At 35.1% G+C, this 26902-nt stretch overlaps 1 protein-coding gene across 3 annotated transcripts; it reads right to left on the bottom strand.

Annotated features, from left to right (window-relative positions):
* Window positions 1-5741: 5741 nt before the first annotated feature.
* On the bottom strand, window positions 5742-26897 carry Dram2 (DNA damage regulated autophagy modulator 2). 3 transcript variants are annotated; one of them, XM_047520824.1, is made up of 10 exons: window positions 26763-26784; window positions 25598-25662; window positions 24644-24714; window positions 19448-19592; window positions 15515-15582; window positions 14526-14665; window positions 7907-8084; window positions 7322-7404; window positions 6617-6709; window positions 5742-6096 (listed from the first exon to the last, which is right to left on the bottom strand). In XM_047520824.1, the coding sequence occupies exons 4-10, from the start codon at window positions 19576-19578 to the stop codon at window positions 5989-5991; spliced, it is 801 nt and encodes a 266-aa protein (XP_047376780.1). In that variant the 5' UTR covers window positions 19579-19592; window positions 24644-24714; window positions 25598-25662; window positions 26763-26784; the 3' UTR covers window positions 5742-5988. The 3 variants fall into 3 exon arrangements, with proteins under 3 accessions (XP_047376780.1, XP_047376773.1, XP_047376788.1); XM_047520817.1 differs by lacking the exon at window positions 25598-25662 and having other exon boundaries at window positions 26763-26897; XM_047520832.1 differs by lacking the exons at window positions 19448-19592; window positions 24644-24714; window positions 25598-25662; window positions 26763-26784 and adding an exon at window positions 16711-16973.
* Window positions 26898-26902: the final 5 nt, after the last annotated feature.

The following is a 26902-nucleotide window of genomic DNA, read 5'->3' as shown; positions in this document are numbered from 1 at the left end:
CAAGTGTTAAATGCCTACTTGTGTCCCATTTATACAATGCAGTCCTTTTGTGTGAAATAAACCCCTGTTCATGACTAGAATCAGTGAAAGACACCTATAGAGTAGAAAATGGCTATTGCAAGATCATCCTCTCCACAATTCTAATTGGTATGATATTGTTTTCACAGAACTTTATTATCTTTGAAAACATAATTCTTAAAAAATGTTTCTTTTTTTTAAGTTGTTGAGATGGGACCATAGTCCTTCCAAGATCTGAGATTCTACCAAGAAGTGTACATACATGACAATTTTTAAAGTACACCAGGTACTTTAAAATACCAAATTGATAATGTGTCTTTTATTTCATTGCTTCATTTAACTTTTTTCTCTATTCTCAGTATTTCTGGTAAAATAAAATTTGGTCTAATAAATTGATTATATGCAGATTAATAAATTTTTATAAGGTCTAATAGGTGATGCGAGCACATCCCATCATGTGGCACATATTGTGCCAATTTATCCCAACTTTGGTGAGACTCAACTGAATCCCTTAGTGCTATGATTTGGATACGTTTTTTTCCTTAGAGGGTCATGTGCTGGCAGCTTGGCCCCAGGGTGGCAGTGTGGTGGTGTTGAAACCTTTAAGAGGTAGTTAGGTTACTGGCGGGCATCACTCTTGGAAGGCATTAATGTAGTTCCCTGAAGGTTATACAACAAAGCCACCCCATTCACTTGACCCTTTCTGCATATAGCCAGTTCCTTTTGTTTCTCCACCATGTTGCAATGCAGCCAAGTAGACTTTGCCACAGACTGAACAGATGGAACCACCTAATCTTGAATTTTCAATCTCCAAAACTGTGAGTCAAATATACCTATTTTCTTTTCAAAATACTCAATTTTCTTAAAGCAACAAAAAAGAAGAATATACTTGGTTAATGTGAAGACAACCAGTCCTCTCAAATCAATATAAAGGCATGTTTTCCATCTGAAATATGCAAATAATCTATTCATTAACCCTTTTGTACTATGGGACTATCTGGTTTCCTCAACAATTTTTACAAATGATTTTGATTTTAAGCAAATAAAATCTTAGATTTTTTTCAAATGATTTTGCTATGCTAAGTACCAGTTGGTCTTAATATACATATATATATATATATAGACATATATATATATATATATATATATATATATATATATAGCATTAAAATCTATTTCCTTTTAGTTTGTTTGCAGAAGTTTTCCCAAGGGATACTGATCTTTTATTGTTAATATTTTATCCAAGATTTGTTACTGGAGTTATACTGGCTTCATAACATGTTTGTTTTCTCTTCTACTTTTTGAAAGTTTGTGCAGAACTTAATAATACTTCTAAATAGTTGATAGAATTTGCCACTGAAGTAATCAGATTTTGAAGTTTTCTTTTTGTCAAGGTTTGGGATTCCCAATTCAATATTTATTTTTAGATCTATGCTTTTTTCTTACATCATTTTTGATGTTATGTTTTAAAGATGTTTGTCCATTTAAGTTACTGAATCTACTGGCACAAAGTTGTTCATAACATGCTCTTATATTATCTTTAATATCAACAGGCTATGTAATGACGTCCTCATTTTCACTCGATATAAGCAATTTATGTTTTCTCTTTTCAACTTGATAAGTTTTCTTAGGCTCCTAGACTGCCATGACAAATGATCATAAACTGGGTGGCTTAAAACAGAAATTTATTCTCTCACAGTTCTGGAGGTCAGCAATCCAAAATCAAGTTTCCCTCTGAAAGGTCAAGAAGAGGTTCCTTCTTTGCCTCTTCCTAGTTTCTGGTTGCAGACAATCTTTGACATTCCTTGGCTTGCAGTCCCATCACTCCAGTATCTACCTCCATTGTTGCATGGTTGTCTATGTCCATGTCTCATGTGGCCTTATAATGACCCCAGTTATTGGATTTAGGGTCCAGCTTTATACAGTATGAACTATTTTTATCTGTAAAAACCCTATTTCCAAATAAGGAGACACTCTGAAGTTTGAGGTGAACATGAATTTTTGAGGAGATACTATTCAGTCCAGTGTATCAGTCTTGTAAGATGTTTATCAATTTTAAGTATTTTTTAAAATACGCTTTTTTTGTACTGGGGATTGAACCTAGAGGTACATTAACACTCAGTCACATCCCAGCCCCACACCCTTTTTCAAAATTTTTTTTTCTGTTGTAGATGGGAAGAATACCTTTATGTTTATATGGTGCTGGTGAGGATCAAACCCAGTGCCTCATATGTACTAGGCAAGCACTCTGCAACTAAGCTACAGCCTAAGCCCATCCCCAGACCTTTTTGTATTTTATTTTGAGAGAGTCTCATTAAAAGTTGCTTAGAGTCTCGTTAAGTTGCTGAGGCTGGCTTTGAACTTGCAATCCTCCTACTTTAGCTTCCTGAGTTGCTGGGATGGCAGGTGTGCACTACCATACTTGGCAAAAAAATTCACTCTTGATTTTGTTGATTTCTCTTGGTTAATTTCCATCAATTTAAAAGGACCCCTTAGTCAAGATGTCTTCAAACCTTTCTTTTATACCAAGTGGTAGGTCACTTGATTTTTTCCTTCAAATTTGATGATCTATTATTTTTATTTTCACTCCTTTTCCTTTTTGATTTTTACTTGGTATACTTTCAATTGTCCTGTCTTCACGTTTATTGATCCATGTTGTCTTAGATCATATTCTAGGGTTGCTTCCATTTTTTTTAAGTTTCCATATCTCTGCTAATATCTTCAATTATTCATACATGTTTTCCACTTTTTTCTAGATATTCCAGCATTTTTATCATTGTTATCAACCTCTGATAATTCAAACAGCCTGGTAATTTCCAAGATTGCTTGTACTGACAGTTTCCTTTCTGGACCAAATTTTCTACTCCTCAATAAATTCTTATAATTTCTTACTGTGTGCAGGATATTTTCTATAAAAGGACAATAGGTATAAAAGAAATAATAGTTACGTCTAGAAAAGGGTATGCCTTTCTTTAGTCAGACTCCTAGAATGGAAGGTTGAATTAATCTGATTTGCTGTTGAGGAAGAGCTGGGCTATGCTGCAGTTATAGTTTGATACACTTTATCATTCCCTTCAAAAATTCTGAGTGAATAAACAGGATTTCTCAGCAGGAACTGGAATCTGAGCATTGGTGAAATTCTAGTAGACTCTTCGTACTTTTCACCTGCATGCCAGTTTTCTAAATTATAGATTTCTCTTTGCATTATATGACAATTGCATATTTTTAGGATATCTGGGGATATTAAATCTACTCCCGTCCTTGGCTTTCTGTGCCTCCTGAGAACTCTCAGTCATATCACCTACTATTAAGACCTGTAACACCTCAGAAAGATTTTTTTTTTCCTTTTTTAAGGTCTGTTCTATATTTTTTCCTTCCTTATAAATGAGAATACCTTTGTTAAAACCAGCACTTTGGCTGTTTTAAAACAAATAAGATGTATATAATGAGGTTTACAGGGTACTAATAAACCAATATTTATTGAGATTTCAGTTTGCAGGGAATTTGTACTGGACACTGCAGAAGACAGAAGAAATATCAACTTTCTCTTTCATACATTTATTGAGCACCTACAACATATGACACCATTCCAACAATAACACCTACAAAATATAACACATTTCAGCAATATACAATATAATCTTAGTAACTTGGGTGAAAATTAAGTTTTCAAATTATATTAGCTATCAAGTTTGATTTTCTAAAATCTGACCAAAGTAGTTTTGGTTCCTTCTAACTTGTGATTCTGCCATCTCCTACAATCTTGTTGTCATCAATATTCAATATACAAAAAGAAAAACTGGGTGGGAATATCTCATTTCTCAAAACCTGAAGACAAAAATAGTAAACATATTCACCCCACTTTCTAAAATTCACTCTCGTGCCTACAACTAATTGCAAGGGAGGCTAGAAAATAGTATCTTCTTGTACACCCAAGATGAAAAGGAAATAGATTTTTCATTATTAGTTCACAATACCTGCAAATTGTTGCCTTAAAACATCTTACTCTGAAAGCTAAAACATTCAACACAAAATAATACTGATAGAATTAAAAGAGAATTGTCTTACCTGTTCTTCCAAGCTATTGCACTTGACAGTAGAGGAAAGGTATATTTGAAGGACAGCGTGATTGTCTTCCATGACTTCAGCCTTAAACTTAGGGTGATTATACATTCCAAATTTCTTGACTTCTTTAAACCTATTTTTATTTTCAGTCCATGTAATTTCTAAGGGTAAAAGTTAACTAACTGAATTTAAATTCTATCCACATAATATTTGTCTTAAAACCATTTTGTTAATGTGTGGTATGTATCTCTAAGTCTGACATTCTAGGAATGGACAAACAAGTCCACATTAGTTCCTGAGCCACCTTTCCCGCACATAATTGATAGTTTTGTAAAACTCTTGATTCCATCAATATCTTCTCATCATACTGTAGCTTCTTCATAACTAGAATTAAGAGTTTGCTTGAATTGTAGCAATCTGAACTGGATAGTTTCCAGGTGTGGCTGCACCATGATTTTTTCAAAGACATGATAACTTTTTGTGATTTGTATTCAGTTTTTCTAGTAATGCCAGCATTAATCAATCAATGTGTTAAAATGCTTCCTATATTCACATTGCTTGGTAATAAATATTTTATTCCATATTCTGCATTATTAGTCCACAAGTGTTTTTAGAAACACTATTTACTGATTTCTTTAGCAACTTATTTATAATCAAGGTCTCTAGTTCCATCACATAAGCATTTTCCCTTAGACTGCTCTTTCTTAACATTTGAAACCATTTCATCATTTTTTCTTCTGGCATTGGAAGCATCTCTTCTAAAAATATAATAAACCTTTTAATCTTCTTCAAACATTCTTTTGCAAACCAGTTTGCCACTGGGAAAGCCAGATGAGCATTTTTCCCCCTTAATCTTACCAGAGATCTGTAAAGCATTATTTCTTTCCACAAATAAGAAATTCAAGTAGAAACTGTATAATCACTCACATGAAAAAAGAGAAAATTGTTTTAAAAATGCATGCCTAGGTTTTTGCCTTTTGACTTCTTATTTTGTTCTTTGTTCAGAATGTGGGTTATAAAAAGGTCACATTCTCTTAACTGGGCTCAGTATTTACCTGTCATGACTACTTTTACTAGTAATTATCATCTGGGCTTACATTTGTTTGATTGTAATGATACCTGCTGTTACAAACTGCCTAGTCTTATTTATAAATACTAACCCTTGTTTTATGTAAAACATGACAGAAGTAAATTTACTAGTTACCTTTCTCCTTCACTGAGAATTAAAATCTCATACCATAGACTAGGCTTCATCAAACTATTGCAAGCGTATATGACAATCAGCATAGTTATCTGGTATTGTGGCCAAAATGAAATAAATTCCTACAGATTCTCTTGCGCAAAGCTTACACCATTAAAAAAAAATCAGGTCTGTTTCCATTTATAGGTGGATTCCCCAAAAATATATATATTTTCAACTTTCTAAAAGACTAATAAAAAATGTATTAATGTGGCAAAACTCCAAACTTTAAAGCCCAATTCTAAATGATTTATTGACCAATACTGATTATTTTGGAAAAGTGGAAAATGTCTCTCATAAAAGTGCTATCAAAACATATTTTTACAGTGACTAATAAAATGTGAAAGTGTGAAAGACTAGGTTCTATAGACTGCTTGGTGCACTTCAGGATGTTTCTCATAAATAAAGTAGAAAAAACTACAATGTTATAGTCCTTTATTTCCTGGAATAAAAAAGTATAGGCATAAATGTTTTTAAATAGTCCTCTTGATATCCTTAAAATGACTTATCAAATGACTTATTTCATGCCTCCTGATTATCAGGATTCATGTCACTGTCAGTCTTGATTAACTGTTTGAAAATTTCAGAGGGTAGTAAGCTACTTTTCTGAATCTTTTCCCAATCCCTGAGAATCATAATCAGCACAGAAATATTTTAGATTTTCATTAAAGATCTCTGGAAAGTAGTTGTGTTCGTTCATCAATAACAGGGCAAGGAGCAGTATCATAAAGGGTTAATCCATGTAAATTCGTTTCCACTCGTAAAGAAATTTTCTGGAACAGAACAGAAAAGAAAATTACATAGAGAAGTTTACTCCATAAAGAAAGACTAACTTCCTCTTCAGTATGTTCTGTAGAATTTCTGTGATTAAAGACATAAATCAATCTAATGAGTAACAAGAACGAGAGCACTATTGTCCTAACAAAGTTATCCCCCTTAGTATCAAGCGATCTAGGAAAACAGAGCTTCTCTCATCAGAAAGTTTCCTGTTTTTCTCTTAAGAATCAGTGAAGCTAAATTTGAGCATGGTCTATGTATGAGTATATGAAAATTCTACAAAAGAATTCTTAAAGTAGGTTTTCATTTTCATTTTCGGGCCTGAACCTCACTAGCAACACACCACTTGCCCAAACTCAGAAACAATTTCACTGGGGAAGGTAATCTTCTTGTATTTTGTTTGTGGTGCCAGATTTTGAACAGTTTTCCAAAGACTGGAGACTTTCCAATGGAATGTTCTGTTATTCCACCTGAAGGAAGTTTTGACTATATAAATCCAAGACTGTGTTTTCTTACCTGAAAATCACGAATGTAAGTCAGAAAAAAACCAAAGAAGGAAAATGACATAGACCATTCTGCTGCAGTAGTTACCATGTGAAGCACATATCCCTGATTGACAGGAGAAAAAAAATAATAGCTTTGTGAAATTTCATTTAATCTATAATATTTCTCAAAACAAAACAAATTCTTATAAACTAGTTTGCCTTCTGAAAATCAACTCTGATTTATTTAACATATATTGAGAATTAAAGTAGATGACAGGAATTTCTCCTAAATCACAATAGTTATCTTAATCTCGCCTAGAACAAATAAAAATTCCACTTAAGTAGAACCCAAATGTTCATAACAAATTTTCAGAAAATGTAACAAAATAATTAAATGTGGGAGAAGACATCTTTTCAATTCAGAAAACAAGTATTTTAATAACAGAAAAATCTCAGGTATATTGTATACTTTATACACATTCAGGGCAATTTCTGAGAAAACACTTTTGCTATTACAATTCTCTACATGTTATGAAACTATCCATATATCACAGGTGACAGGAAAATATGGATGGTTGTACATAAACTATATAATATGTAGAAAAAAATCCCAACTCATAATAGATTACTTTACTAAAAGTTTCACTGGTCAGTGATAAAATGAAAAATACATCAAAATCAACCCAAAGAGTTATCTTTGATATAAAACTAAGTTTTGTAAGCTCTAAGTCCTTACTTTGTCCTCAGGGTTCCAATGGAGTTTCTGTACTAAATCAGTGCCAAAATCACCACTGTATAAAATTGATGAGCAAGTCAGCACTATAAAAAAATAAGTCAAGGAAGAATCTCAGAGAAAACCTGTAAGTTTAAATTACAAAACAAAAATCATTTTGAAGGTCCAAAAAGGTAACTCATACATTTGCTGCCAAAGTTCAAACTAAATTTCTTAAAGATTGAATGTCACATAGCAGTAGTAAAATTCAAAAAGTGCCCAGAGGATCACCGCAAAATGATTCTCATAGTAAATCCCTTTCCTCTTTGCTCAGAAACTATAATTTTATCATAAACTTCTACTTGATATTTATAGGGAGGGCATTCTTCATTTCTTTAAAGTGAGTATGATTGAGCTAAATATTATCTTAATTTTTTGGCTCAGTTACTGAATTTTATGTTTCCAGTCCTTTGTTTGGGGTTAATAACCTAAGACTTCCTCCCACAAAATAAAAAACAAAATTGTTTACATTGTATATCAATAGTGTTCACTTAAATTTTGTTATTCAATCCCCTTCCAAGTGTAGCTACACTTTACAGTGAAGGATACTGCTAAATGCACTTACTCCACACCAAATAACCAACAGTAGTCTGATCCAGAAGACTTGTTTGCCATGAATTTTAGGCTGCATTTGGTAGGAAAGGATGGTCTGAACAAACATATATAATGAGCCCATACCAAAGGTGAGCACAGCTCCACTGACATGTGCAAAAAAAAGCGTTGTTTTCTAAGAGGTAGATAAAAAAATAATAAATCAATAAAGGAAACTCAGAATACATTGGCAATCCAATATTTAAAAGCACAAGCCAGAGATTTCAATAGGACATTCACTGAGTGGAGAAGCTCTGCAGATTTGACAACAAATTTCCTAAAAGAATTTTCTTTTAATATTCAACATGAACCTGAAGATTATAGTAAAATCAAATGATTTCCTATACTACCACTGAAAATATGATAGTAATTACTTACTCGTTCTTTTACTCATTTAATAATGTTTACTGGGTGCTTATTAGGTGCCATGTACTAATTAAGTCCTCAGATGCCTAAGTGAAAAAAGCAGACACAATCCAGTCCTCACAGACTTTATGTTCTAGTGAGGGTACCCAAACAATAAATAATAAATTTTAGAAATAAGGAAACTCCATAGTATGTTACCTGGTGATAAGGATAATAGAGTAGCTCAAGAAAAGGATTAAGATGGCTGGTAATGTTGGGGGTGGGGAATTTTTATTTAAATTCAGTTTAAATTTAAATGTATTTTAAGGGCTCAAGAAATTAAAATATTCTCCTCTGGCCCTATGCAACAGGGAATACTATAAATTATAATTTTTTCTCCTTCTTATAGTTATCTGCTTATATTTTATTTTTTTATTTTTTTATTTTTTATTTTTACAGACTGCATTTTGATTCATTGTACACAAATGGGGTACATCATTTCGTTTCTATGGTTGTGCACAATGTAGCTTCATACCATTCATGTAATCATACATGTACATGTACACTTTACTTTAAAAAGACAACAGTGGCTCTCCACAATTCTATAATCAAAAGATTTTTCATTGAATTGATCTGTTTTTCTAAACTGGTGTCATTTATATTTCCTTTGTTCAAAAAGATCCAGTATAGTACTTGGTACAGAAAATAATTAATAACTAAGATAACAAAAGAAAAGGGGTTGGAGCTTAGTTCTCCTGTTTTATAATCAACTGTACTAATACACGAACACAGAGTTCAATTCTCTTAGTTGAAGGTAAGAGAAGATTCTTAGTATAAAGAAATAGGAGATTATAAATTATTTGCCAAGAGCACTGCCTTTCTTTTGGAGAGAGAGAAAGGACTATTTTTATGTGGTTTTGGGAGTTATATATTGATGAAGCTAAGTATAGATATAGCCTAATCAATGTCAGAACATAGTTCCTCAACAAAATCCTATGAGGTGAAAAGTAAAAATAAAGAATGGAGAGTAATAATTGAAATGGGCGTACATAAAACCGGTTTTAATGGCAATTTTTCTGCTTAATACATTTAGTTTCATCATTTTTAGAGATGAAGGAAATATAAGGTAAGATCTTGAGATTATGAATATTTCAATGGAATGCAAAAGGTTCTGGCAATTAGTTGACCCTACAGGAATCAGGGTACAGCCTACAGGAGTAAGCTTTTATTTGGCTTTGACTAGGCTATGTTACAGAGCAAACTTATGTAATGATAGAAGTTATACAGAGGAACAGAAATTAACTTATAGAAAAATTATAATAATCAAATAATCCCTAACCATAGAAATGCAAATTATGTCCTGCTGAATACAATTGACTATCACCCTGTGAATTATGACCAATTTTGCTAATTTTGCATACATTTCTAAATTCATTCCCACATTCTCTAACTACAAATTCTATTACTATTCTTTTGAACTGGTTTATAATATCTGTTGTTTCCCTCAGTAATTAATAAATTCAATAAAATTTTGACACATGTACAAAAGGCATGATTTTATCCCTTTAAAATTGTATCCTTTAACAAAACAACTCAAAATTTTATCTTTTGATGAAATAAAGGCAAACAAGAAATTATAGATGTATGGTCAAGAACAAATTTTAGACAGAACTTATATGTTACATGTAAGTAATCTATAATCTTTACCTAAAAGCAGTTAATAAAACTTAGGAACTAATTTTCCACTTACTTAATCTTTCCAAAGTCTCTCTGGGAAGGGAAAATATCACATGCTGACCAAGGTATAAATTAGAGTTACGCTGTCACAAACCAAAAAAGACCCCAAATTATTTGCAATCACCAGAAATTGGGAACAGATGTTCCCTGAGTGCCCAAGAGAGAACCAACCCTACCAACACTTTGATTTTTAGTCTTCCAGCCTCCTTCCAACTTTGAAAATAAATTTATCTTGAACTACCCAGTTTGTACTATTTTGTTATGATAGCCCTAGGAAACTAACATATTTCTGCTTATTAATCCCTTCTATGGGGCTGGAGATGTGGCTCAGTGGTAGCACACTTGCCTGGCATGTGTGAGGCCCTGGGTTCGATCCTCAGCACCACATATAAATAAATAAATAAATAAAATAAAAGGTCCATTGACAACTAAAAAATATTTTTAGAAAATAGTAATCCCTTCTAATTTTCTGGAGTATAAATTTCCTAGAAGGTAAAAATTCCTCTGTGGGCACTGAGAACACTTAACCATGTATTCATTTTGTTGAACATTGTGTATATATTTGTTTTCAAAATATTTAATCTTTAAGTCACATTTTACAAATACTGTACTACAGTAATTATTAGGCATCTCTTAAAATGAAAGCAGCCATAGTAGTAAAAAAGTTTTTCTTTTTTTTCCAACCTGCTTAGTTGGAAAAAACCTTTGGCCTCTCTCAATAAGTTCCTAAATAATTAATCAGAGTGTATTTGTGCTAAGTACTACTGTTAGGTGCTAGAGATGCGAAGGTAATTAAAACCACTGCTCTTAAAATTAATGAAGAAATATTAGCAATCAAAAAATTCAATAAATTTAAATAAACACTGATATAAAATTAGGCTGTAATAAGAGCTATGAAGAATCAGTTTTCAGAAGCTTAGAGAATACACATGGAAGAAGAAAACTCAAAATATTCTACAGTGGGAACTGATACGGTGTACACTGAGATCTTAGGATGCCTAAATTTTTTAGGCTCGGGGTTGTCACATGCCTGATAGCACATGAAAAAAGAGTTAAATAAACCTGTCTTATTTAAGGAACCAAAAATAGGCTAGCATTATATATACCAGAGACTCTAAGAACAAAAATGATGAGGTTAGACAAAACTGAGATTATATTAAGACCTTTGGAGTTAAATAATTAATTGGTCAAATTATTTTTCCTCTCTTGATTCTATCTTTTCTCATGTATTTTTTGAACCTGTAAAACTTTAAGCAAGAGTACAATAAAAACAGTGAGACTGATACACATTTCCAAAGCATCACTTTGGCTATAATATCAAGACCTGATTAAAGGAAAATAAGAATGACTATAGAGGAAGCACTGAGAAGGCTATGGCAGTAGTTTGGATGAGAGACAATGAAATCTAAATTGATTAAAAAGGAGATGGTAGGGAAGGTGTTGTGGTTTAGCTAGCAAGTGTCCCCCAAAGCTCATGTGTGATTCAAAGTAAAACTATTCAGAGGTGAAATGATTGGGTTATGAAAGCCTTAACCCAATCAGTGAATTAATCCCCTGAGGGAGATTAACTGAGTGGTAACTGAAGGCAGGTAGAGTGTGGCTGGAGGAGGTGGGTATTGGGGGCATGCCTTTGGGGTATATATTTTATATATCTCTTTCCTTTCTGATGATAATGTGAGCTGCTTCCCTCCACCACACTCTTCTGCCCTGATGTTTTGCTTTACCTCAAGCCTCAAGGAATGGAGTCAACTGTCTATGGATTGAGACCTCTGGAACCGTAAGCTCCCAAATAAACTATTCCTCCTCTAAAATTGTTCTTCTCAGGTCGTTTTGTCACAGCAATGAAAAAGCTGACTAAAAGAGAGGGGAACAGGTGGAAATAGAGATGCAGATGCACACAAAATATTTAATAGATAAAACAAGCAGGTTCTTAATCTATTTAAAGTACAGTGCTGGACTCTCGTTCAAGTGAAGCTACAGACATAGTTCAAATATAATTTTTCCTGTGTAAATCAACTAGTTTATCTCTGCAAAAGAAAAGGGGAAGGAGGAGGCAATGCAGTCACCACTATTCATAAGTAGGAAAAGTTTCTATTACAGAGGAAGGTGAGCTATTAGACATCTAGATAATGCTGCAGGGTCTGCTGATGAACTGGGCCAGCAAATCCAACAGTGAAAGATGAAGAGGACATTCAACAGGGCCAAAGTTTCGTGAAGAGATGTAATCAAGAGAGAAAGAGGAATCTGATATAAAATTATAATTAATTTAATTTAATTTAATGACAACTATAGCAATGAATCACTAGCCATGCCTTAAAAGTTCCCCCAAACTTTTTGTGTTTGGGTGGTGGGTAATGAGAAAAGAGCCCAGGGCTTCATTGACCCCAGGCAAGCACTATACCACTGAGCTACATCTCCAGCCCCTTTCTAAAATTTTGTTTTGAGACAGGGTATCACTAAGCTGACCAGGCTGGTCTTGTACTTGCCATTTTCCAACCTCAATCTCCCTAACTGCTGGGATTACAGATTTGTACCACTGTGCCCAGTTCCCAAAAAATTTTTTAAACAGAACTAAAAAACCGATGAAAAAAGACAGGACTCTATTTACATCGCAGATAGCTAACTAGCTGTCCACCAAAAATTTTATTCCCCTTTCATACATAGTACAGCATTGCTTCTGGACATTAATGCCCAGCAAACTACATTTTCCAGCTATCTCCTACTCTCTAACCCCCACTTCTAGCAAATGGAAGTCTGTAAAATGATGAGAGTCACCATAAGGTAGCAAGGAATTTTTTCCTGACCCAATAATACTCTGAACTTTCTTCTCAACTAGGTCTAATATCTGGGGTTCCATGTTTATCTCTGCAATCCAATTTTAGCAAAAGTCCTGCCTAAGTCAATTTACCTACAATGCCCCATCTTAAACATCTGATCATCCCAATCAGGTTCCTCAATCTCCACAACCCCTCAAATGATGTCTAATCATGCTTGCCTGCCTTTAGCAAGAATCCTGTTAGGTGAGTTTAGCCAGAATTCCTCCTTATCTGATAATTCTTCTCAGAATTTTCCATTCATTGCCCACCACTCTGCTTCCTGGCTATAAATCCCATTTTTCTTTGTATTTAGAGGTGAACCCAATTTCTTCCCACTACTGCAAAATCTCACTGTAGTCCCTTCACCTATCAAGATGGCCCTAAAGAAAAGTCTACCTTACCCATTCTTTAAAAAGCTTCACTGAATAATTTTTTTTAACATAGGCTGAAGTTTTTAAGAAGCAGGTATGAATTTTGCCATCTCCTTTACTGTTTCAGCCAGAAAGCTGCTGAAGACAGTGAGACCCCAGGGCATGACAAAGCCCAAAGATGGACATAGGTTGGGCTTTAAATTACTGTGGGAGAAAAGCCACCTGACAATCAAAAAAAAAAAAAAAATACTGCGTTGAATTCATATGTGTAAGAAATAGACTGCTACTGTGATAAGCCATTGAAAATTCGGACTTTGTTATAGCAGCCAGCATTACCTTAATGTCCATGTGGACTATGCTTACAGAGCTTATTACAGGTAAACCATCCCTAATCTAAAAACTAGAAATCTGAAATGCTACAAAAATCCAAAAATTTTTAAAGATTGCAGAGAGATTAATCAAAATGTACCACATACCAAGCAAGTAGCCAATATTACTAACGACTCCTCTGAAGAGCATCAACAGACAGGAATGTGGAGAGTTTACAAATAGTCATGTGCCACATAGGTGTTTCCATCAATAAGGGACCGAATATATATATGGTTGTTCCATAAAATTAGATTACCTACTGACATCTTAGTTTGTATAAGTACAATCTATGTTTGCACAACAAAACTGTCCATCAAAATATTTCTCAAAAAGCACCCCACTGTCAAACTTCACATGAGTGTATTTGGTGAAGCTGATTTTTACTATTAGGAATATTGCTAATACTAGTAACTATTATTACTAATACTAATATTAGCAATAATAGTAATATTAGAAATTTCCCAAGAAAAAGCTAGAAAAGCCACAGATCCTCCCTCACTTCCTTTCAGGGTTAGGCACCTAAGAATGGGAAGGTAACCAATGGAAACATCCAAACAAGTATACATAACAGGAAAATGATTGTAACTTATCAAGCATACGAAAAACAAAACAATCAGTGTTTAAATCTCTGATTGTGTCACTTATAGCAATTCTCTGGTCTTGAAACAATATCCAATTATGTAGTAATAAAAAGGCTAATTAGCTGTCCTGTGGACTCTTAAAAAAAAGAATAATGTATATTTTTTTGATTATTGCATTTGAATTTTTCTAATTGTGAAAGTAGCTATTTCTGAGAGTCAAACAACATAAGGCAGTAGATTTCATTTTATTAAGGTAAAGAAACAATAACAGCATATAACTGAATGTTTCAAGCTTCTTTTTTAAACATGTATAATTAGGTACTTCAGGAAAATACCTATGCTGGGCTAAAACACAAACCTGGAAATTTGCCACAAGAGAAAGTCCTAAACAACTCAGTATTCCAAGTACAAGGCCAGCCTTGTTTAACTTGATGATAATGTTCTCTTCAGGACTCAGGGCATGAACTTGCTTATAACGAACATAAATGGTAGCAATGCCTGGGAAGAGATAATCCGAAAAACAACAAAGTAATAAATAACCAGGGAATAAAGTTGCCAGTGAAGAGTTCACAAAGGTCACTGCTATCCAGAAGTACAGATTTTCCTTTCAAAGTTAATCTGAGAGAAGAACAACAACAAAAAAAAGCTGTAGATTTTAAGAACTAATTTTAAGGCTGCATCATAGAACTACTGTTATCTCTGTGTGTCTTAGCAAGTTGTTTGTCTTCTGTTTGTCTCATATCTACAAATATTTAGTATAAAACTCAAGAGATGTGTGATGTCTAAGAGCTATATAAAACACAAAATATCTTCATGATTAGCACTAAAAGTAACTTGCTCTAGAATTTGAATGAAATAAGCACAGGAAAAAAATCCAAAAGCTTATATGCCTCATTCTCATATCATTTTATTTCAAATTACTACAACTTGGCTCAATCAGATATAACATTCAAATTATACAGGAAAAAAGCCCACTTTCCATACTTACTTGTCAAGAAAGGGTCAAATCAAACTTTCCACTGCAAAAGTATTGCCAAAAAACTCAAAAACATACCAAAGATATGCTTTAATAGACATGTTTCTGAAGAGTTCAGCTATAAAATGAATTTCCATAAACTGAATCATTTTCCTCACTTCTGTTTTTTGACACAAGCAATAAATACCACATAAATGAATGCAAATATTTAAAACAATCATATTTGAAGAAAGTATATTTCAGTAAATCAATAAAATTTTGGTTCAAAAAACATGTCCTCAATTATAATGATAAAATAACACAATTGTGTTTGAGGAAGAAAATAGCAACTACTATTAAGTTTGATTGATAAAAGTCTTCTCATTACTTACATAAAACTGCAGCAATATTTAACATCGCCCCAAATAGGCATTTTTCTGGAGCTACTGTACCAGTGTCACTGAAAGAAAAAAAGAAAATGTGAATTTCTCACACTACATGTTTTAGCCAGCTTTCATTGCTGCAACAAAATACCTGAGATTAACAACTTAAAGAAGAAATGATTTATTTCAACTCACAATTTCAAAGGGTTATGTCCAGTTATTTGGCTCCATTGTTTCTGGGCCTGTGGAGAGGTAGTACTTCATGGTGAGCAGAGTGTTGCAAAGCAAAGCTGCTCACCTCAAGGAGGTCAGGAAAGAGAAGGGGGCAGAGAGAGAAAGGGGCCAGGGACAAGATATATCCCCAAGGGCATTCCCTCAGGGAAGGACCTACAATTCAACCAGGCCCCACCTCCTACAAATTCCACCACCTCCAAATAGTTCATTCAGTTACAAGTCCATCAATGGACTAATCCATTGATCATGTCAGAGCCCTCACGATCCAATTTCTTCCCCAAAGTCCCACCTCTGAACATTGCTACACTGATGATCAAGCCTTCAACACATGCAATTTTGGGTGACATTCCAGATCCAAACCATAACACTAGATATATGTGTGTATTTCCTCTAAGGAATAAGTAGTAACAAGAGTTACTTCAAACCCTTTACCTTTTAAAAACCCATGAACTCAACTTCTATCACTTTATACAGAGAACATGATAATTTGAGCTTACATTTACCCACTTTTCTTTTTTAACATCATTTAAGATTTCCTTCCACATAACAGAAATAAACATAAACTGATTTTTTAAAAAGCTACTCATTATTTTCAGACTGTGTTGCTGACTTACCATGAATCAAGCACATGCATTTATCTGTCTCATCTGAATATTCCCTGAATACCATAGGCCCTTTCACAACTCTTGCCTTTTTGCACCTATTGTTGACTTTGACTGAAATTTAATTAATACTCGTTCAATTAAAAAAGTTGATCAAGTGGGGCACAGGGGCACATGCCTGTAATCCTAAAATTCAGGGGGCTGAGGCAGAAAGATCAAAAGTTCAAGGGCGGCCTCAGCAACTTAGGAGGCCCCCAGTGAGACCCTGTCTCAAAAACATGCCCTGTGGGCATGTTGAAGCCAAGGATGTTTTACCCTTGAGCCAATCCCCAGTACGAAAAGAAAAAAAAAAGTTTATCAAGTACTTACCATTAGCCAGACATCATTTCTGAGACTAGACTATCGAGGGAAGTGAAATAGAAGTCCCTGGCCTTTTGAAGCATATATTCAAGACCAATTATGAGGTCTCTCTACTCTACAGCCTTGAACCACTCCTCCAGGAAAGTAACAAAACATTTTGTCCAGGTTTCTATCAGAATGACTTGCCACACCACATTGCAATATATCTGTTTACATGCTTGTCCCTTAGGGGCACTGTGCAATACTCAGACCCAGACAGAAAATACACTATTTACTAACTGTAGGACTTTGAGCACATTCTTTTATCTCCCTATGACCATTCTTTCATTTGCAAAATGGAGCTGTTTATTCACTCTCAGCCTTGTTAGCTCAATATCAAAATGAAAAGAAATATTCTCTAATGCTCATAAAGTATCTATCTAGCAGAGAAGAGACATCCATTCAATATTAGTACCTTTTTGTTCCCTCAAACTATTACAGGGATTAAAAGGACAGTCTTTGACCTTGAAGTATTATAGGAAAGAGATAATCAATATCTCAGCTAAGACAATGCACTAGAAATAAAAAAGAAATGGAAAGTTATGTTTGGCAAGAAATCAGCAAGATTTGGCAGAATCAGTAAGATTTTATGAATGTTTAGGTTAGAAGTTTAAGAAAAGGAAAGCAGCAAACAAAAATTCTAAGCATTGCTCCTTTAACTCTATAACTATGAACTTTTCTCTTTAAAAAAAAAAAAAAAATCTACAATGGCTGGGGACGAAGCTCAGTGGTAGAGCACTTGCCTAGTATGCTCGAGGCCCTGGGTTCAATCCCCCAGTACTGTCAAAAAATAAAATAATGTATTTATAAAGAAATAACTGTAAAATAATAAAATGTATCTTTCACACGCAAGAGATTTTATTACTCTTTGGCCATCTTTAGGAATAGGAGTTATAGTATCTCTTTGTTCCCCCTATTTTTCAAATTTTCCAAAATTATATCTGTGTTATAATCAGAAAACAAAATCAATAATTTTAACAGATACTCCTATTTTAGACTAGGTCATAAGCAAGAAATACCATGTACTTCTAAGAAGGCTGACTCAAGTAGATATGTTTCTAAAACAGTATGGGAACAACTGGCTAACACTAAAAAGAGCCACGTGAACCAAAGGGGAAAAAAAGCAGAAGTGAACTTGCAACAATGTTTGCCTGTAAGGGCAATTTACATTCAGTTCTGACCTTTGGGGCTGTGACAACTAAACCTTTTGAATAGGATCTACTAACTAAAAGGAACTTTGCATACTATCTATCTTAAGTATTTTGTAGATGAAGGAAATGAGCCTAGGAGAAGTAAAAATAAGCACTAGAGTTTAAATATCTTAAATTTAAATCTTAAAATGTTGGAGAAAGATTCCAAAGTAACACTAAGTTCATCTGCAGAAAAAATTTAAAAAGCAGAAGAGAATGGAGAGAAAAGGAAGTGTCCAGGGTACAAATAGAAAGTCACATGGAATACCATCAGAGAACTAAAACTCTCAAAAAGAACTCAGTGGCCTCCTAAATGACTTAAACCTCCTTTAAATTCAAAAAAGACAAGTTCTCAGAAAGGAAAATAAAAATACTGAAAGGCCCTCATGAATCTTAAATATATACCTTCTCTAGGAGCTACTAAAGAATGGTCTAGTTCCTTAGGCCAGGTGTATCTCTAACACAGTGGTAGTTATCAATCAAATTATTCCTAGAATTTAGAAACTTAAATTATAAAATTTGGTGGTTTGGTAAGTAGTCTCAAAGTGTATCCAATTTGCTTTTATAATTTGTTTGATACCTTGCCATTGTAGAAATAACAAATGTAGATGGTAATGCCCAGATCTTTCCTTGACATTTTAAAAAGAAAAAACTGAACATTCTGTTTATCAACCTTTAAAAGTTTGCTTTTTTGTATTGGAAAGGTTATTTTTCAGAAGGTAAACAAATGAATAAATGAAACAACCATAACAAACACAAAGTAAATAACACCAAAGTAACAGGGCCAACTGATCATGAACTGAAACTTCTAAAACCATGCATCAAAAACCTATTTCCTTTATAAGCTGATTCAGTATTTTTTACAGCAACAAAAGGTGACAATATATCTTCTTTCCTCAAGTGAGGACAACATTTCCTATCTACCTCATATGCATGTTGTAAAGATTTAATTATCTAAGACATGAAGAATGCTTAAAATGTTACCTTAACACAGTAAACAGATGAATAAATTTTTGTTATGACTACCACCTTTTCCTATTATTACTGTCATTTGTTTGCAGCATTTTTGAATTTTAAGGGAAGAATAATTCCAATTCTGAGGTTCTGAGACAACCTCAAATGCTTACTTAGAAGACAAGGCATGAATTCATTAATCAATTCACTGACTGAATCTTATCCCATTCTCTCCACATTTCTCTATCACATAGAAAAAGCCAAATACAAGTTTCAGTTTACATTCCCTTTGTTGTTGAATGCCAACATAAAAATAAGAATTTTAAAATGCTGACATAAAATGTCAGTGCCAATGCAAAATATGAAAGAGACATAAAGATTCTTCAATACAGGCCCAGCATGGTGTTGCATCCCTATAATCCCAGCTATTCAGGAACCTGAAGCAAGAGGATCACAAGTTCAAGGCCAGCTTGGGCAACCTAGGAAGACCCTGCCTCAAAAAAAAAAAAAAAAAAAAAAAAAAAAAACAAGATTCTCCTACACAAAGAATACATTTCACTGACCTGATGTAAGGCAAGGCAGGGTCCACGTGGTGGAGTGTTACTGCAGTAATGTATGAAAATATGAAAGCAGCAGATGTCCAAATTACAAGGGCTGAGGGAAGGAAACTGAGGCCTTGCTGAAACCACCACATTTCAAACGGATTGTCTGAAGTAGAAAAACAAATTAAAAAAGATAATTCATAAGTTTCCTCCACTCTACTTTAGCCATCTATTCCTATGACCTTGTCCTTGTCACCCTGAGATGTTCCCTTCTAAAAGCATCCCACACACCATCCCAATACCTGCTCTTCTTTGCTTTTTCAGTAAATAGAACCAAAAATTCACCCACTTGCCATTGCCAGAAACTTACTTTCTTTCCCATTTTGCCACACATAACCAAGTACTGCTTATTCCCCTAAGTTTCTTCTCTCCACCTTTACATACATTACTCAACCTAAACCATTATCATATTTAGCCAGATGATTATCATTAACTCTCTGTAGAGTCCCTGTGATATTGGTAAGTACCTATAATCATCCTTCTGTATACTTCGGGGAATTGGTTCCAGGACACCTCAGATAGAAAAATCTGCAGATGCTAAAATCCCTTATATAAAATGGCATAGTATCTACATATACAACTTATGCACTTTCCCCCATATACTTTAAATATAATTTCTAGATTACTTATAATACCTAACACAATATAAATGTTATGTAAATAATTGTTATATACTATATTATTTAGGGAATAATGACAAGAAAAAGTTGGCTGATGTTCAGTACACATTAAGTTTTTTTCCTAATATTTTCAATACACACTTGGTTGAATCAGCAGATGCAGAACCCAGGGATGCATAGGGCCAATATATTAGGTCTTCATCTGTTTCCTGGCAAAAAGTTCCTAAAATCCTTGGAACCTCTGGCATGGTCTTTTATATGCTAATGAGATAACTGGGGGTTGGCAGTCTCTTGGTAGCTTCAGGATGGGGACTGAGCACAGGAAAAATAACAGCATGCTTAAAGTGCTGGGATTTGCCGTAATCCCTGTGGCTCAAGAGGCTGAGAAAGGAGGATGGCAAATTCAAGTTCAGCCTTAGCTACTTAGGAAGGCGTTAAGCAACTTTTTGAGGCCCTTTCTCAAAACAAACAAACAAATAAGGGCTGAAGACATAGCTCAGTGGTAAACTGTCCCTGGGTTAAATTCCCAGTAATTACCCCTCCCCCCAAAAAAGCTAGGATTTTCAGCCCCATACCACCCCACCTCCAAGGAGGGAAGAGGGACTGAAGGTTTAAACTGATGACCAATGATTAATTTTTAATCAGTTATGCATTATGCATATATAATTAAACTTCTGTAAAAACAAAAGGACTGGGTATGGAGAACATGTAGATTGAGGTTCCTGGAGGGTAGGAGTCCAGGGAGGTCATGATAGCTCCTTGGCACTCCCCACATGCCTTACTATATGCATTATCTTTAGCTGCATCCTTTGTAATATCCTTTATAAAATAAATTTAGTCACTCTAGAAAATTATTTGAACTCAAGAGGGATCCTAGGAATCCCCATTTATAAGCTGGTTAGTGAGAAGCACAAGTAAAATAACTTGGGTCTTATGATTGGCACTGGGAATGGAAGCAGTCTTGGGCTGAGCACTCAACCTGTGGGACCTGATACTATCCTCTCGTAGATAATACTAGAATTAATTGAATCAAATAGTATTCATGTGTTTTCTTCTGCAGAACTGATTGGCTGTTCTGGGGAGAAATTCCTTCATACTTCTTGGTGACCAGAGAAGTAGTCTGTGTTGATTATTGGGTTTTCTACACCACTCTGTCCTCCACCAGTCTTAAGCATAACCAATCTAGATGCCACTCTAAAACCAGAGTAACCCCTCTAATTCTAAAATAGCAATCTGACCAGCTTACTCTCCTACAAAGAATTCTTCCATGGTTACCCTAAGTTCTAACAAATTATCTCTTATTTTAATGTGGTCCATAAGGTCCTTGCATCATCTACTCTCTACTTACTTTCTGTATTTACCTCTAGCTATTCTTTGTTCATAATTCCTTGCTCTAACCATCATCATCTTTATTACTCCCTATAAAAGCTCTTAGTGTTTACTATGTGTTAGTATGTGTAGTAATGTTACTAAGCATGTTAAATACATGATTCCATTTATTCCTCTCAATAAAATTAGAGAGGTTAAGAGAACTGTCTGAGGCCGTAGGCTGGAATATGATAAGAGACAGGACTCAAACTCAAGGAATTTGATTCTTGAGTTTGTACCATCAAAATGTTACACCGCCATAGCAAACTTCTTATAGATCTTCAAATGTGCCAATATGCACACTTTCAGACCTTCGTGCATATTGTTGTGTATACGACTCAACCACAATGCTATTGCCTCTGCCAAATACCTACCTAGTTAATTTCACAAATTTTTCAGGTCTCAATCCTTCTGGCTCCAGCTGAATGTGTTTGCTATTCCCAGCTGCACCCTGTCCTTCCCCAGTCAGGACACTCATCACACTTAAAAGTCACTTCCTTATTTGGTTTTATCTTCCTCACTAAACTTTAAGTTCAGTGAGGGCAGGAAACTGTTTTTTTGTTTTGTTTTGTTTTGTGTTTTCCCACCATTATATTTCCAGTCTCTACTTGAAGGAGAAAAAAAGAGGACCTAAACACACATATGGCACACATCACTTTCTCCCTTAAATTTCAGACTGAAGATGTTATGTAAAAATGAGCTAATAACATGAATTAGAAAACATAACAACTTCATGTATTTAATTTGTTTAAACTTTAAATATATAGAAATACTTTTCAATTATAAGAAATTGCCCTTATGTATCTGAGAATTATTTGGAGAACCTAAAAAAATTTTAGTATTTCCCATGAACTTTGTATATTCTTACTGCCCCGATTCTCCTTAATCCTCCACTGTGCTCAGTTTCCTCATTTCAGCCTGACTTCCCAAATAATGAAATCTCAGTCATTGTGACTTGCACATGACATTCATTCTGATTATCTGACTTGCTATCAAAAGGAACATTTACAACTTGCTAAATAAGTTTCTTTCCTTTCCTTTATCCCTAAAGTCATCATTATAGGCTTGATAAAAGGACAGACAAGACATCCCATTACTTCTTTCCTTCATCAGTTTAGTTAATCATAGCAATTCCTTGCCAGGAAGCCATAGGTGCTTTCTCCAGCACAGGTTTTGGGGACAATAATTCTCAATTTTTACAGAATTTGAATCACTGCTAAAGCCTGTCACTTTTCTTCTTCCATCTCTTTAAATGCTATTTTAGTTTCTGTTTCTGATAATTCTCATCTAAAGTCCTTAGAAATTTAAGAACTACCATGTGAATGGTGCCTGCTTAAGCTGCGTACTTGGGAGTTCACCAGGATGGATATCTATCTTGGTAGGAAGCAGAGAGAGCCCATTACTTGTCACTAGTTGTGCTTTATTTTACTGTCAAATGCACCCAATGGAGTCATGTTGCTAGTACGCCATTCCAACTTCAGCTCCCAGTTTGACTACCCTAAGGATTATGTGATTTATAAATCATTTAGATATTTTGGTAAAAGGAATTTTCCAAATATTTAGTCCACCACACTGGGAGAAATAAAACTTCCTCCATACTTCATTGTTTTTACATGTCTACATCTTTCCTTCAAAACAGCTCAAATGCTGTCTTTCACATATAAGCATTCCCTTCTTCTGAGATCATTTGATTTGCACATCTCCTACGACTCTTTTTTTCTATAGTATGAACATTTAGGAGTGTGCCTTAAGTGAGTAAAATCCTTGCAGAGGGACTCCACTTATCCACCTAATCATGGCAGAGGGTCTTGCCCACAGTAATCACTCAATATTTGTTGAATAAACAAATACCAAAAACCAAATCCTCTTAATTCTAAAAACTGTTCATGGTTTTTATACTTTAATAAGCAGCATTACCATTTTTTCCAGGTTATCAAGACACTTAAGACTTCTGAGTAACCTTAGGCTATCTCTTCAAAGCCCTCACATACTGTCCTTTAGTGATAACAATTTTATCTCCACAAGTCATTTATAAAAACTCACTATGTACACTGTAACCACTTGATTCACATTCTCAATTATCTTGACCTGCTTTTCTTCCCTTCCACCCATTCTATTTGTATTGCCAAATTTACATTTCTAAAGCCAGACTAGGTAGCACATGACTGTAATCCCAGCAGCTCAGGAGGCTGAAGCAGGAGGATTTCAAGTTCAAAGCTAGCCTTGGCAACTTAGGGAGACCCTTGGCAAGTTATGGGGTCCTCACTAACTTAGTGAGACCTGGTCTCAAAAAAAAATTTCTTTTTAGTTAAAAAATAAATAAGCAAAGGGCTGGAGATGTGGTTCAATGGTTAAGAACCCCTGGGTTTTCCCTGTTCCCCCCCCCAAAAAAAATTATAAAGTATTCCTCTGATCAAAAAAAATTTTTTTAATAAAATTGTGTGCATGTGGGCAATCTTCATAACTTCTCTAAACCAGTTTCTCCTTCAAAAAATGGGAATATTATCAGCACAAACTACACTGTCCATATAGCAGCCAATAGGTACATGTAGCTAATTAAATTAAAAATTCAACTGATTAAGTAAATTAAAATTTTTTATTCCTCTTATTACCCTAGCTACATCTCAGATACTCAAAGCTACATGTGCCTAGCAGTTGCCAACAGTACAGCAAAAATACAGAACATTTCCTTATTAACAGTGCTGGGTACTTATTAACAGTGGTTGCACCAATAGCATAAAGAAACAACCTAACACACTGCTGATGCACAATAAATAGTAGCTTTAGTAGCTGTGATGGCATATGCCTATAATCCCAGGGATTAGGAGGCTAAAACAGGAGGGTCCCAAGTTCAAGGTCCCAAGTTCTAAAACTTGGCAAGACCCTGTCTCAAAATAAAAAATAAAAAGGACTGGGGATGTATCTCAGTGGTAAAGTACTCCCAAGTTCAATCCCTAGTACCAAAAAATATATGTAAAGTGTCCCTGGCTTCAATCCCCAGTAGCAAAAAATAAATAGTAGTTTTTTGGTATTATTTGTTAAATAGCCTCAATAAATAGTTGCTTCATTGAGATTTATTCAAGGACTACATGAAATAATACATGTAGGGTACTATCATAAGTAGTCAATAAATATTTGTTCCTTTTATAGATCATGAAAGATAATTTACCTGTTTTACAAGTTCACAAAATTGTAGTCTTCAGAACTGCCCAAATTTGCACCTTTTGTAAATCCTGAAAACTATATACAAAGAAAATAAGAAGTTATTGTTTTAATCTACATAATTTTTAAACAGTACAATTTTAGGCCAACATACCCATAACTGTTCATGGAAAAACACTAGGCTATAATATTAATAGGTCATTTTTCTTTAAAGAGTTGATACTTGAATTTTTTTATAATGGTGTGAAATATATGAAATCAAATAATGTTTTAAATCTAGGATATCAACTTCTGTAACCTCTGTTATACCAGACACCATTCTCTGGCCTCAAAAAGGATAAAAGAAAAAGATAAAGGTTTCCTCCTATAGAGAGAAAGATAAAAAAAATAGGGAAGAGTGATAGTTTATTATTAAGCAAAATAAAACATTAACTAGTTACTGAAATGCAATGTAAAGAACACAGTTGTGAGAACAGATTTATCTGAGTGCAAAACCTACCATTACCACTTTCCAGCTGTGTGACTTCAGGAAAGTTACTTAACTTCTGAGTTACAGTATTCTAATTTGTGACATAGTCAAACCCTCAAAGGGTTGTTTCTTAGAGTGGGGCAGAGTAAGCACAAAATGGTACAGTTGATTTATTAATTTAGTAGAATCTTGTACATGAATACATGAATCATCTTGTATTCCTACCTCCTTAGGCCATGAAGGCTCTAGTGGTTTAAACTGATAATTTAGAGGAGAGGCAGGGATTTAAATGGTTTACCACCCTGCCAATGAAAAGTGAAAAATTTAAGTGCACAGACTAGGTGAGGAAAAGTATGAATTGTTTCTGTATTTTTACCTTGGAAAGCTGAAAGCATGACCAGTAATTCCCAACTAAGCAAAATTAGAATTTTAATGGTTAATGATTGCAGAAACACTTTAAAATACTTGAAAAAATGCAGTAATAAATTTTACCTAGCCGTCTAGCAGAATGTTCTTGAATCTCTCACCTATCTTTTCTGCTTTCTCTGAAGCTCCACCTATCAGAACTACAGTTAGAATATTTTTCCACAAATACTTAAAGTCACGGTTATAAGAAGAAAATTTTATGCAGCCTCCTCTTAAGTACTGACAAGAAGTCTTGAGCTTCTTTCAGAACTACACAGAACCATTAAGCAAAAAGCAAAGCATAATAGAAAATGGTTTTTCTAAACTCTAACGTGGCCTCCTGACAAATGCAATATTTTCTAATGGTTAAAATCTTAAAAGAGTCTAGCAAATTAAGTAACATTTTTATAAATTACACGGAAGAGAAATGAGAATCTGATAATCAAACACAAAGGGAGTTGCATTTGGGTACTGATTTATAAATTAAAATATGGGAGAACTGAAAAAAACTATTTCTCCAGGCAGTTTGTTCGTTTGTTTTTTTTTTCAAATGCATCCTACGGTAAATTAGAACGGCTGCAGGACACACAGGACAAGCAATTTCCTTTCCTTATTGAGACCACTCCCTGCAATACAATTGTACATAGTAGACTGAGCTTCATGTACACACAAGGTCAACAAGGATCTCAATATCAAACTCCCCTTCTTGCTCCCACCACCAAGGAATCTGCGCCCAGGAGTGACAGCAAGAGCGCACACTCAAATGCAGTTTTTCTTCGACAGGGGCGAAGGTTATTCGTAACCGCTTAAACAAAACCACAGGAAATAATTGGACCACTGCCTTTTTCCTTAGGAGTGCAGCACTAGAGCAAATGTCACCGCTCCGCGCTGCCTGGGGCCAGGGAAAGCTGCGGGAGACCAAACTTGGCACTCAGCACCGCTTGGGGCACGCGGGGAGTCCAGGGGTGGGGGCAAGCGGAGTGCGAGACCCGCGCCCAGCTTGCCCTGGCCCGCTTCCCTCGGGTCCCCCGGAGCTGGCCCTCGACTCCCGTCACCACATGCCCCTCTCCGGCGCCTCGCACAGCGTAGCCCAAGGAGGCAGAGAGAGTCAGAAGGGGATCGCGCGCCTGCCTGCCGGGGTGATGGGCGAACTCCGATTCCACCCCTTGACCTACCCACTAGAACTAGCGGCGGGCTCTGGGCGCTCGACCACTCCTCCTCCCCCACCGACCCCACCTCCGGCCTACCTTACCTGGGTAGCCCAGCCAATGCCGCCCGCGGGCTCCGGAGCCTGGCCGCAGCACCGAGACAGGGCGGGGCCCCGCGGCGCGCTCCCGAGGAGCCAGGCCAGCTCCGTGCGCGCCGCCGCTCCTTCCGACTCTTTCTACCTTT

The sequence above is a fragment of the Sciurus carolinensis genome, chromosome 1 (assembly GCF_902686445.1).
Source record: "Sciurus carolinensis chromosome 1, mSciCar1.2, whole genome shotgun sequence".
Lineage (NCBI taxonomy): Eukaryota > Metazoa > Chordata > Mammalia > Rodentia > Sciuridae > Sciurus > Sciurus carolinensis.
Note: the sequence above shows the minus strand (reverse complement) of the source record. Positions and strands in the feature narration are given on the sequence as shown.